General features: G+C 46.8%; 1 protein-coding gene and 1 non-coding gene across 2 annotated transcripts; one reads left to right on the top strand and one right to left on the bottom strand.

Moving 5' to 3' along the window:
- The first annotated feature begins 11,625 nt into the window (after positions 1-11,625).
- TMSB10 (thymosin beta 10) lies at positions 11,626-12,689 on the top strand. Its single transcript, XM_061432711.1, has 3 exons — positions 11,626-11,731; positions 12,009-12,123; positions 12,405-12,689. Exons 2-3 carry the CDS (start codon positions 12,024-12,026, stop codon positions 12,431-12,433), a joined length of 129 nt encoding a protein of 42 aa, XP_061288695.1. The 5' UTR covers positions 11,626-11,731; positions 12,009-12,023; the 3' UTR covers positions 12,434-12,689.
- A 4,644-nt stretch (positions 12,690-17,333) lies between these two features.
- Positions 17,334-17,406, bottom strand: TRNAG-CCC (transfer RNA glycine (anticodon CCC)). Its single transcript has one exon. It is a non-coding gene; the product is annotated as a tRNA-Gly (tRNA).
- Positions 17,407-17,628: the final 222 nt, after the last annotated feature.

Genomic DNA, 17,628 nt, shown 5'->3' with positions numbered 1-17,628 from the left:
GGAGGCCACACAAGGCAACACTCTGCCTTCTTATTTCAGCTCTTATACTATAAATAAGTATTCTTCTTGCAGTCTATTTAGTACCTCATTTTTCTCATTTTTGTTGGTGATTTCACTGTTTAAAATGGCCCAGCTAGAGTGATGAAGTGCTGTCTAGTGTTCTTGAGAATAAGATTGTGACATGCTTTACAGACAAAAATGCACTTGTTACGTAAGTTTTGTACAGGCATTTTATGCTGTTGGCTGTGTGCATTCAATGTTAATGAATCAACAGTACATCCTAAATAAGGTGTCTTTCAACAGAAACACACATAAAACAAGCTTACATATGGATCAGCTGATGAAAATGCTCTGACCACATGTTTACAGGAAACTGACTATCTCTTGGATATTTGATATTCACCAATTCAGCATTGGCAGCGACTTTATGGTACAAAACTTCCCTGAATAAGGAAAATCACCTGTATGTTTAAATTTTGTATACTTTGAATATAATTATATTACTTATATTAAATTATTATATTACTTATATATTTGTATACATATGTATATAATATATAATTATATTACTTGTATATTTATAATATATAAATATATTAATTACTATCTTTGGAACACAAGTTATGTAAAACTCTTGATACCAACACAATTACTAATTATGCTTAAGTGAGAACAGAAGAAAAACTTGTGGAATAAATTTCCAGTGATTTATTAGAAATGTTTTTATTAGTATATCTTAATTGTGGTCTTCTTTTAAATGTCCCCAGTTTATGAATAGAATGCCCATAATCTGCATAATATTTTTCAAATCCAATTATCCATTTTCTAAATTATATTATGAAATTGAATTTCTTATGCAGGAGGATAAAATATATTTTCTTTATCAGTATGCTAGTTTGCTTAATAAATTAAATATTTAAACACGTGGCATGTGAGTCTCCATTTATATTCTGGCCTGGGATCTGCAAACATTAAGGTAGTAGTTTGTAGTAGCAAACTACTGAAAACAATGTAAATGTAAACCAATGTGTATTAATTAAATACTATATGATTCATCCATATAATATTGTAGAATCTTCAGTTCAGTTCAGTTCAGTTGCTCAGTCGTGTCCTACTCTTTGCAACCCCAGGAATCGCAGCACGCCAGGCCTCCCTGTCCATCACCAACTCCCGGAGTTTACCCAAACTCATGTCCATCAAGTCGATGATGCCATCCAACCATCTCATCCTCTGTTGTCCCCTTCTCCTCCTGCCCTCAATCTTTCCCAGCATCAGGGTCTTTTCAAATGAGTCAGCTCTTCGCATCAGATGGCCAAAGTATTGGAGTTTCAGCTTCAACATCAGTCTTCCCAATGAACACTTAGGACTGATCTCCTTTAGGAGAGACTGGTTGGATCTCCTTGCAGTCCAAGGGACTCTCAAGAGTCTTCTCCAACACCACAGTTCAAAAGCATCAATTCTTTGGCACTCAGCTTTCTTTATAGTCCAACTCTCACATCCATACATGACTACTGGAACAACCATAGCCTTGACTAGATGGACCTTTGTTGGCAGAGTAACGTCTCTGCTTTTTAGTATGCTGTCTGCTGCTGCTAAGTCGCTTCAGTTGTGTCCGACTCTGTGCAACCCCATGGACGGCAGCCCACCAGGCTCCCCTGTCCCTGGGATTCTCCAGGCAAGAACACTGGAGTAGGTTGCCATTTCCTTCTCCAATGCATAAAAGTGAAAAATGAAGTCGCTCAGTCGCATCCGACTCTTAGCGACCCCATGGACTGCAGCCTACCAGGCTTCTCAGTCCATAGGATTCTCCAGGCAAGAACACTGGAGTGGGTTGCCATTTCCTTCTCCAGTGCATGAAAGTGAAAAGTGAAAGTGAAGTCGCTCAGTCGTGTCCGACTCTTTGAGACCCCATGGACTGCAGTCCACCAGGCTCCTCCATCCATGGGATTTTCCAGGCAAGAGTACTGGAGTGGGGTGCCATTGCCTTCTCCAATATGCTGTCTAGGTTGGTCATAACTTTCCTTCCAAAGAGTAAGCATCGTTTAATTTCATGACTGCAGTCACCATCTGCAGTGATTTTGGAGCCCAAAAATATAAAGTCAGTCACTATTTCCACTGTTTCCCCATCTATTTGCCATGAAGTGATGGGACCAGATGCCATGATCTTAGTTTTCTGAATGCTGAGCTTTAAGCCAACTGTTTCACTCTCCTCTTTCACCTTCATCAAGAGGCTCTTCAGTTCTTCTTCACTTTCTGCCATAAGGGTGGTGTCATCTGCATATATGAGGTTATTGATATTTCTCCCAGCAACCTTGGTTCCAGCTTGTGCTTCATCCAGCCCAGTGTTTCTCATGATGTACTCTGCATGTAAGTTAAATAAGCAGCGTGACAATATACAGTCTTTCTAACTAATATTCAGGTTGATTTCCTCTAGGATTGACCGATTTGATCTCCTTGCAGTTCAAGGGACTCTCAAGAGTTTTCTCCAGTAGGACAATTCAAAAGCATCAGTTCTTCGGCGTTCAGCCTTTTTTACCATCCAGCTCTCACATCGGCACACGACTATCAGAAAAACCATAGATTTGATTATACAGACCCTTGTCGGCATAGTAACATCTGCTTTTTAACTGCTGTCTAGGTTTGTCATAACTTTCCTTCCAAGGAGCAAGTAAAAGTAGCACCAGAAAAAAAAGTAGCACATCTATGCATGTGACAAAATTGCATAGACCTACACACAGCAGAGTGCATTTAATTATTGGTAAAATCTCGAAAGTGAAAGTGAAGTCACTCAGTCGTTTCCAACTCTTTGTGAACCCACGGAATGTAGCCTATCAGGCTCCTCTGTGCATGGGATTTACCAGGCAAGAGTACTGGAGTGGGCTGCCATTTCCTTCTCCAGGGGATCTTCCCAACCCAGGGATAGAACTCTGGTTTCCCTCATTGCAAGCAGACACTTTACCATCTGAGCCACCAGGGTAAAATCTGGAAGAGGTCTGTAAATCACAAGCATGTCAGTGTCCTGGGTTTGATACAGCATTGCAGTTGTATAAGATGTTACCATCAAGTACACAGAGGACTTCAGTGTACTGTTTTTGCAACTTTCTATGAGTCTATAATTATTCCAAAGTAAAAGTTTTTTAAAATGAAAAAGAGTCAGAGAAAGAGGGCACTCATAGTAGAAGTATTGTTCTGGTGAAACTTTTATTTCATCTGTGTGCTCTTGTGAGTCCTGGGTCACCATGTGAAATGTACTTAATGTACTTCTTGGGAGATGGGAGGGTGATCATCAAGGTCAAAACTAGTTTGAAACAACTGCCCTACAGCAAGCTTGGAGACTCAAAGATCTAGAAAGAGCCAGGCAGCCAGTATGAAGAAGTAAGACAGGCCTGGTTAAGATTGCCATCACTCCTCTTCCCCATATATCAGTCACAGTTCTTACTACAGTAGGTTTCATAACAATATAAATATCCTTTACTTCTACAGATACATGTGCTCTTTCTTAATTTTAATTTTTTTAACCACATGACACTCTTGATCTATGTGCTCTCACCACTTTTGAGAGTGAATTAGTTTTTCTGTTGCCCAGTAACAAATTGCTCCAAATCATAGCAACATACAACAACATTTATCATCTAATGGTTTCTAGGAATGGTTTAGTTGGGTGGTTCTCACTCAGGATCTCCCAGGACGTTGCAGTTGGATTATCGGTCAAAGCTGCAGCCTTCTGAAGGCTCAAAAGCTGCCAGGGAATCGACTCCCAAGCTGACTAGTTGACAAGCCTTAGCGAATCACTGACTGTTGATGAGACTTGAGCTCCTCACCACATGGGCATCTCCATAGGACTGTTCCCAACGTGGCAGCTGGCTTTCCCAAGAAGGAGAGATAGAAAAGAAAGAGCAAGAAAGCCAGGCATCAAATTAGAAGTTCATCTTTTATAACATAATCTCAGAAATGGCATATGGGACTTTCCTGGAAGTTCAGTGGTTAAGACTCTGTGCTACCACTGCAGGAGGTACAGATTCGATCCCTGGTCAGGGAACTAAGATCTGGCACACTGGGAGGCACAGCCAAAAAATAACAATTTTTTAAAAAGAGAAAGAAGTGACATATTATCTTCTCTGCCATATGTTATTGGTCACACAGACAAATCCTGGTACAATAGAGGAGGGGATGACACAAGAGTGGGAACAAGAAGTAGGACCATTAGGGGCTATCTTGAAGGCAAATGTCCACAAATAGAGATCTGGGGACAAGAAATATTTATCTACTATAAGTAAAACACCCATACATACATAATAAATGGCAACTAACACTGGTCTCCATGCTGCAAAGACATTACGGGGTGGTGGAGAAACCAGTAAAGGGAAGCAGACATACCCCATTTCCAGGGGAGGCTGCTAATCATGGTGCTACATGAGAAAAAAATACAGATCCAGAGTTGCTGGATCTTCAACTTGGAAATCTTCCAATATTTGAGTACCTGCTGAAGTTTTTTGTTAACTTTAATGTGACCAAATAAAATATATAATCCATATGGATCCAGTTTGCAAACCCTGCTGCCAAGTCCAGGCAAGGGTGGTGTCATGGTTAAAAGCTCAGGGTTTACAATCAGGTAGAACTGGATTCAAGCTCTAGCCATGCCAGTTACTGGTTGTATGACCTTGACCAAGCCTCAGAGCCTACCCTGTAAAGCAGAGTGGATCAAAATAATGCCATTTCACACTGCTTTGCTTAGGTTTTAGTGACACAATACATGAAATTTTTTTCACAGGGCCTGGAATATGACAACAGCTCAAAAAGATTGGTTTTATTATTGCTATTCTAACAGCAGAGGTGAAAACTGAAACAATAACATCCTCACCCACACTGTGACTGTTAGCCACGTGGGTGATCTCAGCAACTGCCAAGCTTGATTTAGGGGTTCATTCACATGTCTCCAGAGCAGGACAATCATTACTGAGGCTGAACCTCAAAGGCCCACTTTGCTTTCTTCACAGTTTTATCTTGGGGAGTCCTTAAACTCCATGAGCTACAAAGATAAACAGTGTTTTGATGGTATGGAAAACACAAACACAACTTGTTGATTTCTTTGCTTCCTCAACCTCCATGGTGTGAGAGTCACACAGCTATTTTCAGGCTGCCAGAACTGACAGCCAAAAGGAAGTTTGTTTCACAACTGGAAAAACAGCTTGAAAGGGACCAGGGCGGTCACCTAGGGAGAAGCAGTTGTACTCATTGTACCTTAGTGAACCTACTCGAGCCCAGGGTCTGAATCGTCCCTATCACAGTTCACACCCCTGGCTATCCACTTCTCATTGAATGTCTCCGGTGACAGGGAGACATTCATCACTATCCCCAAAGTAGCTTATTCCATTTTGGTTAAGAATTTTATGCATGTATTCCAGGAATATTGATTGAGCACTTACTATATATCAGGCATTATATTTGGTCCTGGTGGTAAATGAGACACATGAGGTCTCCCATTTCCTAGTGTGGGACACAGACAAAAACAAAGAGATGAATATATGTTTGGTAGAGATAGATTCGGAGAAGGCAATGGCACCCCACTCCAGTACTCTTGCCCAGAAAATCCCACGGACGGAGGAGCCTGGTAGGCTGCAGTCCATGGGGTCGCAAAGAGTCGAACACGACTAAGCGACTTCACTTTCACTTTTCACTTTCATGTATTGGAGAAGGAAATGGCAACCCACTCCAGTGTTCTTGCCTGGAGAATCCTATGGACTGAGAAGCCTGGTAGGCTGCAGTCCATGGGGTCGCACAGAGTCGGACACAACTGAAGCGACTTAGCAGCAGCAGCAGCAGAGATAGATTAGTTGACGAAATAATCAATAAACAACCTGTAATAGGAATAGAAAAGAGTTTTATTGAGTCAAACTGTGGACTATAACCCAGAAGACAGCCTCTCAGATAACTCCAAGGAACTACTCCAGAGAAGCATGGTTTTCAGCACAGTTTTATTTCTTGTCACAACAAAGACCACTAAACAAGTCAGGTATACATTCCTTCAAGATTTAAACAAACAAAAAATCAGCACATGCACAGTAAGTCAGTATGGCCTTGACACCTGGGAAGGGAATCTTTTCATTGAAGAAGTACCAACACTGGTGTCCTGGGAAGGAAAATATTTCATCTGTATTTTTAATACGGGCATTCTTTATTTCCCATCAATGCACCCTTTTCTTCAATGATTAAAACAGATGTAGGGACTTCCCTGGTGGTCCAGTAGCTAAGACTCCGCACTCCCAACACAGGGGGCCTGGGTTTGATCCCTGGTCAGGGCACTAGATCCCGAAGGTGGCAACCAAAGATCCTGTGTGCAGCAACTAAGACCCAGCGCAGTCAAATGAATAAATAAATTAAAATATTTTTTAAAAAGATGTAGAATGTATGTTTGATGGAAAAGGGAATGGCAACCCACTCCAGTATCATTGCCTGGAGAATTCCAGGGGCAGAGGACCCTGGCGGAATATAGTCCCTGAGGTTGCATAGACTCAGACATGACTGAGCAACTAACACACACACAATGTATGTTTGATAGGCCACAAATAGGCTACTGGAATTAGCATAAAATTCAACTTAACGCATGTGTAAGCCAGAATGACTTCCCCATACCTGAATATAAACTTTTATCAGATTTTAAGAAGAAAAATGAAACAAGGTTAAATTTAGGGAATGATAGGAATGGTCAAGGAGAATTCTCTGAGGCAAGGACATTCAAGCAGCTTTCTTCATGAAAAGAGAAAGGGCACAATGTGAACACCTAGACCAGGAGGAACATCTCACGTGAGCATTTCAGCCAGGAGTGAACAAAGGAGGTGCAGATGTCTTCCTTATATTCAAGGAAACCTGGACTGAATTCTTTCTTCCTGTTCACACTGCCACAAATCTCCTTGCCACTTGAGAGTTAATCCTGTTACTCATGTCTCCCTGTCCTTGCAGGGTTAATGGTCAGGCTGAGAAGGCTCTGTGTCTGTCCTGTGGGCCCAATGTCATCATATTTCGTCCATTTCTCCTGCTTGCTTTGGTGTTTACAGTGTTTCATCCTCCCTATTAATAATATAGTCAGCATTCTATCTACATTTCCATTCAAGTCCCTAAAAATGAAGTCACAATGGCCAGGTCTGAGGGCTGGAGTCCCCCAGTAAATCTCCAAAGGCTTCTCCCAGCCCCCCAACAAATTGACAGTCATCAAGACTCCCTTTGGGGGACTTCCCTGGGGGTCCAGTGTTAAGCCTCTGCACTTCCATTGCAGCAGGGCCTGGGTTCGATCCCTTAGTCAGGGGACTAAGATCTCATAAAAAGAAGAAAAGACTCCCTTCTGTCCTTCTTATCAGTGCTTCAATTTCCAGCTCTTCCTTCTCAATAGAAATACAATTGGAGCTGAGTGGTTCTGCTTTCTCTATACCATCTATGAACAGAATAAAATCTGCTCCAAGCAGCAGGCTGATATGTTGTCAGACAAATGAAGCCCCAAGACATAAGGAAACACAGGGCACGTGCCACAGCTTGTTGACTGATTCAGAGTTATTCAGTTTCTACACTAGACATTAGTAAGAGTCTCGTCATCTTTCTACCTTCCACACCCAGAACATTGCCAGAACCCCATGGACACTGATAAACCCTTGTTGAAAAGTATGTGTGTAAGTATTATGGAAGATATTTAAGGGAAAATCCCCCAATAAGACCAAAGACCCTGGCATCCCTAAGTTATGATTTTTCTGTCGCTGTTATTGTTCAGTCACTCAGTTGTGACACTCTTCGCAACCCTATGGACTGTAGCACCCCAGGCTTCTCTGTCCTTCACCATCTCCTGGAGCTTGCTCAAACTCATGTCCATCAAGTTGGTGATGACATCCAACCATCCCATCCTCTGTCATCCCCTTCTCCTCCTGCCTTCAATCTTTCCCAGAATCAGGGTCTCTTCTAATGAGTCAGCTCTTTGCCTCAGGTGGCCAAAATATTGGAGCTTCAGCTTCAGCATCAGTCCTTCCAATAAATATTCATGATTGATTTCCTGTAGGATTAACTGGTTTGATGTCCTTGCAGTCCAAGGAACTCTTTTTTCTATCTCATGGGGAAATGAATTGTGGTGCCACAGAACAAAAATTCCCAAGACTTTAGTGACTTATAAAAACTGCAACATGTATTTTACTCATGAACTTGCAATGGGACCTGAGACAGCTTGTGTGCTCCTCTCTGCATTACCTCATGGACTTGCGTGCTTGGTGGACCTCAGCTGTGGCTTGTGGCTAGAAAGCCTGCAAGTGACCTACCCTTAAAGGTGCTTAGTTTTCTCAGAGTGTGGAGGCACCCTGAGAGTCAGGCAGAGCTGTGTGGCTCCTAAGTGGAAAAGCATAATTTCTGGAATCTTATTCTCTAGAATAAAGTCACCAAGGATAGTCTATACTCAGGAATTGGAGGGACAAGTGTCAAAAAAAACATGCAGATGTTTAAAACCACCGCCAATAGGGCTGAATTAAACAAACAAAGGTTTGACCTTTGTTCTTAAGAAACAAATGCCTAAGAGGCTCACTGCTTTCTTAGAGATGAGCCACAGAACTGAATAAGTGAAAATAAAGAATGTGGGGCCTTCCCTGGAGGTCCAATGATTAAGATTCTGTGCTTCTGCTGCAGGGGATGCAGGTTCAACCCCTGGTCAAGAAACTAAGATCCCACATGCTACCCAGCACACAAAACAAAACAAAAAAGAATGTCTGCAAGTTTACTCAGAGACCTTAGTTTGGAAATCCTGCCATGTTTGAAACATGCATCTCCACAACTGTAACTAGAAGAAATAGATTCCTTTGTTTCCCAAATAAAAGGAAGTTGGAATTGTACTTCACCATGGGACCAAATTAGGACACCTTCACAGGCCAAAGGTGGGGCCCAGGAAGGTAATACCTAAATAACACTTGGCATCGCATCTGAAAAGCAATCAGTGCCACCAAGACCCTCCAAAGAGTCGACATCTCTGGATGTCTGGATATTTTCATGCTGAAGTTTGGCAAATCCATCATATATGGCAGAGTCTGCTCCCAAGTCTTTTAGTCCTGGGCACATAGCTTGACTACATTTCCCAGCCTCCCTTGCATTTAGGTGACATCATGTGACTGAGTCCTGGCCAAAGAGATGAGGGCAGAACTGATGGAGACTACTTCCAAGCCTGGAATACGCTTCACTGGTGGCTCAGAGGTAAAGAAACCATCTGCTAATGCAGGAATCACAGGAGATGTGGGTTTGATCCCTGGGTCGGGAAGATCCCCTGGCAAAGGAAATGGTAACTCATCCCAGTATTCTTGCCTGGAAAATCCCATGGTCAGAGGAGCCTGGAGGGCTAGTCCACAGTGGTCGCAAAGAGTTGGACATGACTAAGCAGCACTTCCAAGCCTGATCCCTAAAAACTCCAGTGCAGTCCTCTCTTTTCCCTTTTCCCATCCACTGCCTGGATGGAATAAACATCCAGGATCTAGGGGAGGAGCCTGGAATGAGAGAGAAGAAGCCTGAGTACATGAGTCACTACAAGGAGGAACACGATCTAAACAGAAAGAGCATAAAATGTTGCTGTGTGAATGGGGAATAAACTTTTACTGCATTAAGGCCCTTTGGGAATTGTTTGTTATGGTTGTTTGCCTACCCTGTGAAGTTGGATGTTTATTTAAGAAATGTTCATTCCCCTCCCTCTCCCACCATGAATGGACTACACATCTCCATTCCACTGATGGTTGGTTTGGCCTACGGGATGTTAACAGACACGAGGTGACATGGTATGCTTTAATACACACTTCAACAATTCTGCACACTCTTACGCAACAGCCCTTTTGCTGTTTTCTCATCACCTTGAGAACAAGCTCCAGCTAGATCCTGGGCCAGAGCATGAGACACCTGAGAAGCAGACCTAGGTCCCGGGAACAGGGTGAAATCAGGCCCAGCTGAGCCCAACACAGCAGCTCCTACCTCCAGAGGAGTGAGCGAGAACAAGTGATTATTGTTTTAGCCACTGACTTTTGTGATAGTCTGTTACACGGCATACTGTGGCAACAGTTGACTGATACACAAATGAAGTGTGTGTGCCACTCTCATGGGGCTGCCATGTTAAGCTTCCACTTGATGCCTGTTCTTTATCTCACTTAAGTTTTATGCCAAAACTCTTATAAATGAAGATGTATAAGAAAACACTTGCCCAAAGGCACACAGGAAGTTTGGTATATCAAATTCATAAGCCCAAATTTATTTCCTTCTGTGCCAAATGCACTGAGGGAATGTGGGGGAAAAAAAAAGCCGGCAAAATCAGGAAGGGCTGGGACAGAACTTAGGATGTTTCCACAAAATGCCAATTTAAAAGTGCTTGGCTGGTCTTCCCTGGTGGCACAGTGGATAAGAATGTGCCTGCTGCTGCAGGGGACACAGGTTCGATCCCTGGTCCAGGAAGATTCCACATGCCACGGAGCAACTAAGCCCATGTGCCACAACTACTGAAGCCCGTGTGCCCTAGAGACTGGGCTGCACAACAAGAGAAGCCTCAACAAGAAGCCTCAAGAGAAGCCCCTGCTCGCCGCCACTACAGAAAGACCTGGCAGCAACAAAGACCCACTGCAACCCCCTCAAAAAAGAAAATGAAAATAAAAGGGCTTAGTAATGCTCCTGGACATTTGGAAAGTTCAGAGCGAATAAAATGACCAGCTTCACCCCCTGGGTTGTTCATTTATGGAACTAAAGATGTTGAACAGAATGAAGATAGAGCTTTTCTAAGAAAGACTTGAAGAGTTGCCGTATACTCCTATAATGGATTGAAAAGGAAAGCAAGAACCTTTGTAGGGGCATATTCAAGGTTAACTCAAGGAGAAAAACCGAACCTTGGGACACTACGTCCCTAGGAGCCCTGTGAGAAAAAAAAACACAGCAAGCCCCTGGGGGCTGCCAGACAATGCTTGTAACAAGCGTCCTAAGGGAGCACCAGCGATGGGTCCTGCAGGAACTCCACAGCTCGAAAACGGAAACAACGGGCCCCCAATAGTAGCAAAGAGCAGTGGAAATCTATCTGTACTTCCCTGTCTTTCATCTCTAGGACCCCTGGCTCGGATTCTTTAAGTGTGAGCCCCGCAGGCGTTCACCTCCAGGAGGAGTGGGAAAGGGGGTGGAGGATTTCCGGGAAGCTAAAGGCAAAACACGTGGGGACTGCACAGGGGTGGGTGCCTCCTGCAAGCTGGGACTGCTGTAAAGCGCGCGAGCACGTCTGCACATCCATACTCAACAATGATACACTGCACACTTAGTACACTCACACCCATACCCAACCGTACACCCTGGCCCCGCCGACCTCCCACGCCCCTGCTGCGGGTGAGCAGCGGATTTCCGGAGAGGGGGGAGTGCAGCCCCCTAGAAAACTGACGGCGTGGCACCCACCCTGGCGGCGCCTGCTGCCAACACTCTGGGGTCCACGGAGCTGGGGGAACTGGATGAAGGGACCGCGCGCGGGGAAAGAGCCGGGTCCTGCCCAGCGGGCTGCGGAGCTGAGGGCGCGGTGGGGAAGTGAGAGACCCGCGCTGGCCCCGCCCCCGGCCGCCGGCCCCGCCCCCGCTGCGGCGGGCGAGAGGAGGGGCGTGGCGGGCGCGGCCTATATAAGGCGAGGGGCGGGCGCCGCTCTTTTGTCTTTTGCTGCAGCAACGCGAGTGGGAGCCCCAGGGCCGCGGTCTGGAAGCGGAACTTCTCGGTGAGCGGCGCCCTGGGGCGGAGGCCCAGTCCGGGTGGGGTCAGAGCGGGTTTTCCTGGAGGGTGCGCGGCGGCCTCGTCGGGCGCCTTTCCCCGACGGGACGCCAGGGCGGGCGGGCCACACCCTGGGGCTGCGGAGCCGGGTGCGGGACGCGCCCAGATCCTCGGCCTCCGGAGTGTCGGGAACGCCCCAGCCCGAGTGCCACGTCGTGGAGCGGAGGCGGGGAGGGCAGAGGGGGCCGCTGGCTTCCGGCCAACCGCCTTGATTTGCCCGCTAGGATTGTTTTAAGAAAATGGCAGACAAGCCCGACTTGGGGGAAATCAACAGCTTCGATAAGGCCAAGCTGAAGAAGACTGAGACGCAGGAGAAGAACACCCTGCCGACCAAAGAGAGTGAGTCCGCCCCCGCCTCTGGGTCCGCGGGCTCCCAGCCCAGTCCCCACCCCGCCCTTCCCGTTAACCCAGCCCCACACCCCATCCGGCAGTTGCTTCCCATCGGGCGGCCCCAGCCCCTGTTTCTGTTGCACAAAGCGCCTCTCTCTTCCCAGCCCCACGCCTCTTTCTTAATCCCTAGCCTCGTGGGTGCCTTTCCCAAACCAGGTTTGCAAGCGCCCCGTTTGGGGGGGGTTGCCAGGGATCCCCATCCCCCAGTGTCCATTTCTTGCTCTCCACAGCCATTGAGCAGGAGAAGCAAGCAAAGTGAGATTTCCCGCGAACCTGGAGGATTCTCCACCGCATCATCTTGGAGACCCTAGCCGTGATGTGGAGGAAGAGCCACCTGCAAGATGTACACGAGCGACAAGCTGCACTGTGAACCCGGGCACTCCGTGCCGTCGCCACCGGCCCGCGGGTCTCTGAAGGGGACCTTCCAATCGGACTGCCAAATTTCTCCGGTTTGCCCTGGAATATTATAGAAAATTATTTGTATGATTAATGAAAATAAAACACACCTCGTGGCATGGCTGGCGTGCTCTTGTCTCTTAGTTGAGTATGCGTGGGTAGTGCCGCTGCAGCGAAACCCGCGGCGCGCAGGAGTCGGGAGTTCCTGCGGCAGAGCGGGGGAGGGGGTCGCAGAATGGGCTGGCTTGGAAGGGACCATCTTTTAGTTTTGGATTTGCCTGTTCTCCGTAAGATTTCATAGGTTATTAGCCACTTATTCTTGCTTATAGTGCAATCGATGCAAAATTTAACCCCACTTTTCAGTTCCTGGAAGCTGTCTTGGAAAATACTTTGGCAAAGGGGCATAATTGTTTTTGATAAGCTTTTCCAGTCCCACCGCCTTTTTTTTTTTTTTTTTCTGGACACCTCATAATTCTGATGAACACCAGGAGAGAACAGAGAGTTCACGTCAGAGAAGAAAGGGTGGGGGGAAAGACCGAATCCAGAATGTTGGAAATTGGGCGAGGTCACAAAAGTCCCCCATTAGCTTTCTCTTGGGGCCTGAAAGAGGGGGCATGGGAACAGAAACAAAGGCGGGAGCCAGGGAAAATGCCAGAATATCAGAACTGGAGGAACCAGCACCAGAACTAGAGGAGCTGTGGGGGATAGCCTCGCTTTTTGTCTCAACCCGAGCTCAAAAGCGTTAGCCGTTAGAGGGAGTGCTGGGCTGAGCAGCCTCGGGTGCTGTGATCAGCAGGAAGGGCGGGGATGTGGAGGGAGGGCTGGGGCCGGCAGGGGCGGTAGAACCCTGCTGGGTCACACCCCAGGTCCCATTGGGAAGGGCCGGGCCAGCCCGCAGGCCTCCACGAAGGAGGAAAGCCTGATGTGGTGGGGCTTTCTGAAGCTTAAGGAACAGGCTTGTGATTCTGGGTGGGGGAGGAGGTTGGGGGTTGGAGTTCCTTCAAAGGAAGATGGTGATAATACATTGTGTAAGGATTTGTCCCCTATCTGCCTGACCATCAGGCTTTCCTAGTAGCTCAGTGGTAAAGAATTCACCTGCTTATGCAGGAGATGCAGGTTCAATCCCTGAGTTGGGAAGATCCCCTGGAGGAGGGACGGCAACCCACCCCAGTATTCTTGCTTGGAAAATCCTCTGGACAGAGGAGCCTGGCGGGCTATATAGTCCATAGGGTTCCCAAAGAGTCAGAAACGGCTGAGCATACAGTGCACTGCCTGACCATCAGGGGCTGGATGGTGGGTGAGGGCAGATATTTGAAGTGTGACCCCTGTCCAAAGGGACCTTAAAATCCAGTGGGTAAGACCTCTGGGACCACAATCAGGGACACCTAGGCTGAGGGAGTCATGGCTCCTTTGACATGGAGGGGCTTGACAGTGAGACCTGCCCTATGGAGGCTAAGTGGGCCTGGGGAAGAGAAATAAGGGACACACAGAGGCCATCAGGCCAAGGGACACTAATCTTTGCTGGATATGTGCTATGGGCCAGGCACTGTGCTCAGAGCTTTAATTCTCAAAAACTATTAAGGCAGGATCACTGCCTTAATGCATGCGATCCCTGGGTTGAGAAGATCCCCTGAAGGAGGAAATGGCAAGCCACTCCAGTTTTCTAGGCTGGGAAATCCCATGAACAGAGGAGACTACAGACAGGCTATAGTCCATGGGGTCACAAAGAGTTGGACACTACTGAGCACGCACATGCATGCATGCACACATTAAGGCAGAATGATTATCATCCATGTTACTGATGGGGAAACAGATTCAGAGAGACAAGGAATTTGCTAAAGACACACAGCCAGTGAGAAGTGGAGCCAGAATCTGGGGCCAAGGGTGTGGTTTGGGGGACCTTAACAACCTGACGTTCAGTATATCTCTTGTGTCCGTTTTGTGAGCATCCACTCCTTGAAACATTAATAATTGCACCAGTTGGGGTCTATTGTTGGTAGACTGAGGAAAAAGGAAATAAGAAATCACCACCACCTTCAAAAACAGCACAGTTGTCTGCAGGGCAAGAGGGCTTTGGAGGAATATTAAGCTGGATGGGGGATCAGTGGGCTGGAGTGAGAGAGATTGGGAGCGCCTCTGCTGCTTTCCGTGGGATGGTCAAGGGGGGGTGTCTCTCAGAGAAGGGGGCCTGCAACAAAGATCTAGGGATTCGAGGAGGAGAAAAGTAAACACCTGGAGGGATAAGATAAGCATGTTCCCTAGGGGAGGAACAGCAAGTGCATGCTCACCCAGTGGCTGCTGAGGAAAAACAAAAAGCTGGGCTGGAACGGGCATGGCCTAAGGAGCTGAGGTGTGAGAGGCCAGGATGGGGAGGCAGGTCTTGACATCCTTGGGCTGTTGGAAGGTTGACTGCTAAGGGGTTCCCTCCCCCATCCCAAGGTGCTGCATAGGCACCCCTCATGGGGATGAAGCATCTTGTGTGGCCACACCCCACTAAGGCCCCTTCTGGACCAGCCTGCTCTCCGGGGGCTCCATCTGGGACACAGGTCGCAGGCCCTCTATTCCCCAGATCCCACTGACTCCTCATCCCCAGTAGGGCCACTCAGGAGAACACAGATTCCCATTCCTGTGACCCTCTTCTTCTCCAAAGATTCCCATGACTTTCTCACCTCCTCTCCAGGAAATCCTTTCTATTCTGAGGTGGTGGGGAGCCCATGAGAGCCTTGCTCTTCCTAAGAATTTAAGAAGACAAAAATAAGGAGGAGATTTTAAGACACTTTTGCTTTTCCACTCAGAGACAATGAGTTGATTGAATGGGGCCTGGCCCTGGTGGGGAAAGGAGATGCGGATGGACAAGGCAGGTGTGAGTTATCATTTCAGAAAGCTGATCACACTGCATTGGTTTACGAGGTAAGACTGCCCTTCCTCAACCCATCCAGGCTCCTGAGCTGTTTCAAGGGGTGCACATCTAGGTACCACTCAGCCTGAATGGTAGAACCCCCAGAAGACAGACCCAGAAGGCCAAGTACTGGCCAAGAGGCCCACCTTCCTAGGCCCCATCTCTTTCCCCCTGATTGATCCCAGGAAATCCTATGGGTGTCAGAACCAAGAACCGGGGTGTCAGAGAACGCTGAAGCAGCTCAGGCCGACCCTCACGCCCCCTCCTCCCTCCCTCACCCCACCACTTTTATTCCTTCCGCCTGGGAATAGTGACACCCTTGGGAAAGTTATACTGAATTTCTGGTTTCTGCCCTTTTCCTCCTATCTACAATAAACTGTGGAAAATTCTGAAAGAGATGGGAATACCAGACCACCTGACCTGCCTCTTGAGAAACCTATATGCAGGTCAGGAAGCAACACTTAGAACTGGACATGGAACAACAGACTGGTTCCAAATAGGAAAAGGAGTTCATCAAGGCTGTATATTGTTACCCTGCTTATTTAACTTCTATGCAGAGTACATCATGAGAAACGCTGGGCTAGAGGAAGCACAAGCTGTAATTAAGATTGCCGGGAGAAATATCAATAACCTCAGATATGCAGATGACACCACCCTTATAGCAGAAAGTGAAGAGGAACTAAAGAGCCTCTTGATGAAAGTGAAAGAGGAGAGTGAAAAAGTTGGCTTAAAGCTCAACATTCAGAAAACGAAGATCATGGCATCTGGTCCCATCACTTCATGGGAAATAGATGGGGAAACTGTCAGACTTTATTTTTGGGGCTCCAAAATCACTGCAGATGGTGACTGCAGCCATGAAATTAAAAGACGCTTACTCCTTGGAAGGAAAGTTATGACCAACCTAGATAGCATATTCAAAAGCAGAGACATTACTTTGCCAACAAAGGTCCGTCTAGTCAAGGCTATGGTTTTTCCAGTGGTCATGTATGAATGTGAGAGTTCGACTGTGAAGAAAGCTGAGCACCGAAGAATTGATGCTTTTGAACTGTGGTGTTGGAGAAGACTCTTGAGAGTCCCTTGGACTGCAAGGAGATCCAACAAGTCCATTCTAAAGGAGATCAGTCCTGGGTGTTCTTTGGAAGGACTGATGCTAAAGCTGAAACTCCAGTACTTTGGCCACCTCATACAAAGAGTTGACTCATTGGAAAAGACTCTGATGCTGGGAGGGATTGGGGGCAGGAGGAAAAGGGGATGACAGAGGATGAGATGGCTGGATGGCATCACCAACTCGAAGGACGTGAGTTTGAGTAAACTCCGGGAGTTGGTGATGGACAGGGAGGCCTGGCGTGCTGAGATTCATGGGGTCGCAAAGAGTCGGACACGACTGAGTGACTGAACTGAACCGAAGCATTCAGAAACCAGTTATTGGTCCAATAACAAAATGAAGCTTGCTTTGAAACTAGAATACAATTGTAATGTTCCTTTTTAAACACATCTGAATTGAATTTCTGGTTTCGTTTCCTTTTTAAAAAAAAAAATTATTTTTGGTTGCACTGGGTCTTCATTGCTGCACACGGGCTTTCTCTAGTTGTGGTGCACGGGCTTCTCACTGTGGTGGCTTCTCTCGATGCAGAGCACAGGCTCTAGGGCACACAGGCTTCAGTAGTTGCGACTTGTGGGCTTTAGCTGCTCCCCAGCATGTGGAATAATCCTGGACCAGAGATCAAACCGTGTCTCCTGCGTTGGCACGCAGATTTTGAGCCACTGTACCACCAGGGAAGTCCTGGCTTCATTTTCTTTTTATTTATTTATTTACTTATTTATTTGACTGTGCTGGGTCTTAGTTGAGGCATGTGAGATCTAGTTCCCTGACCAGGGATCGAACCTGGGCCTCCTGCATTGGGAACACAGAGTCTTAACCACTGGACCACCAGAGAAGTCTCTCATTTTCTTATTTCATTTCTAAGGCGAGCTTTGATAATTAGGCTTCCGTGTTGTGAATAGAGCTCAGGGCTTGGGACTTTCCACTGTTGTAGGGTGCACCAGAGTGCTCAGGAAGACAGAAGGTTCCCCCATACACATTCCACCTCCTATTCATGATGCGCTCAGTGCTTGTGTGTAACCCAGGCTGCTGGAGCTGGGAAACCAGATGGAGGCTG

The sequence above is a fragment of the Bos javanicus genome, chromosome 11 (genome assembly GCF_032452875.1).
Source record: "Bos javanicus breed banteng chromosome 11, ARS-OSU_banteng_1.0, whole genome shotgun sequence".
Classification (NCBI taxonomy): domain Eukaryota; kingdom Metazoa; phylum Chordata; class Mammalia; order Artiodactyla; family Bovidae; genus Bos; species Bos javanicus.
Note: the sequence above shows the minus strand (reverse complement) of the source record. Positions and strands in the feature narration are given on the sequence as shown.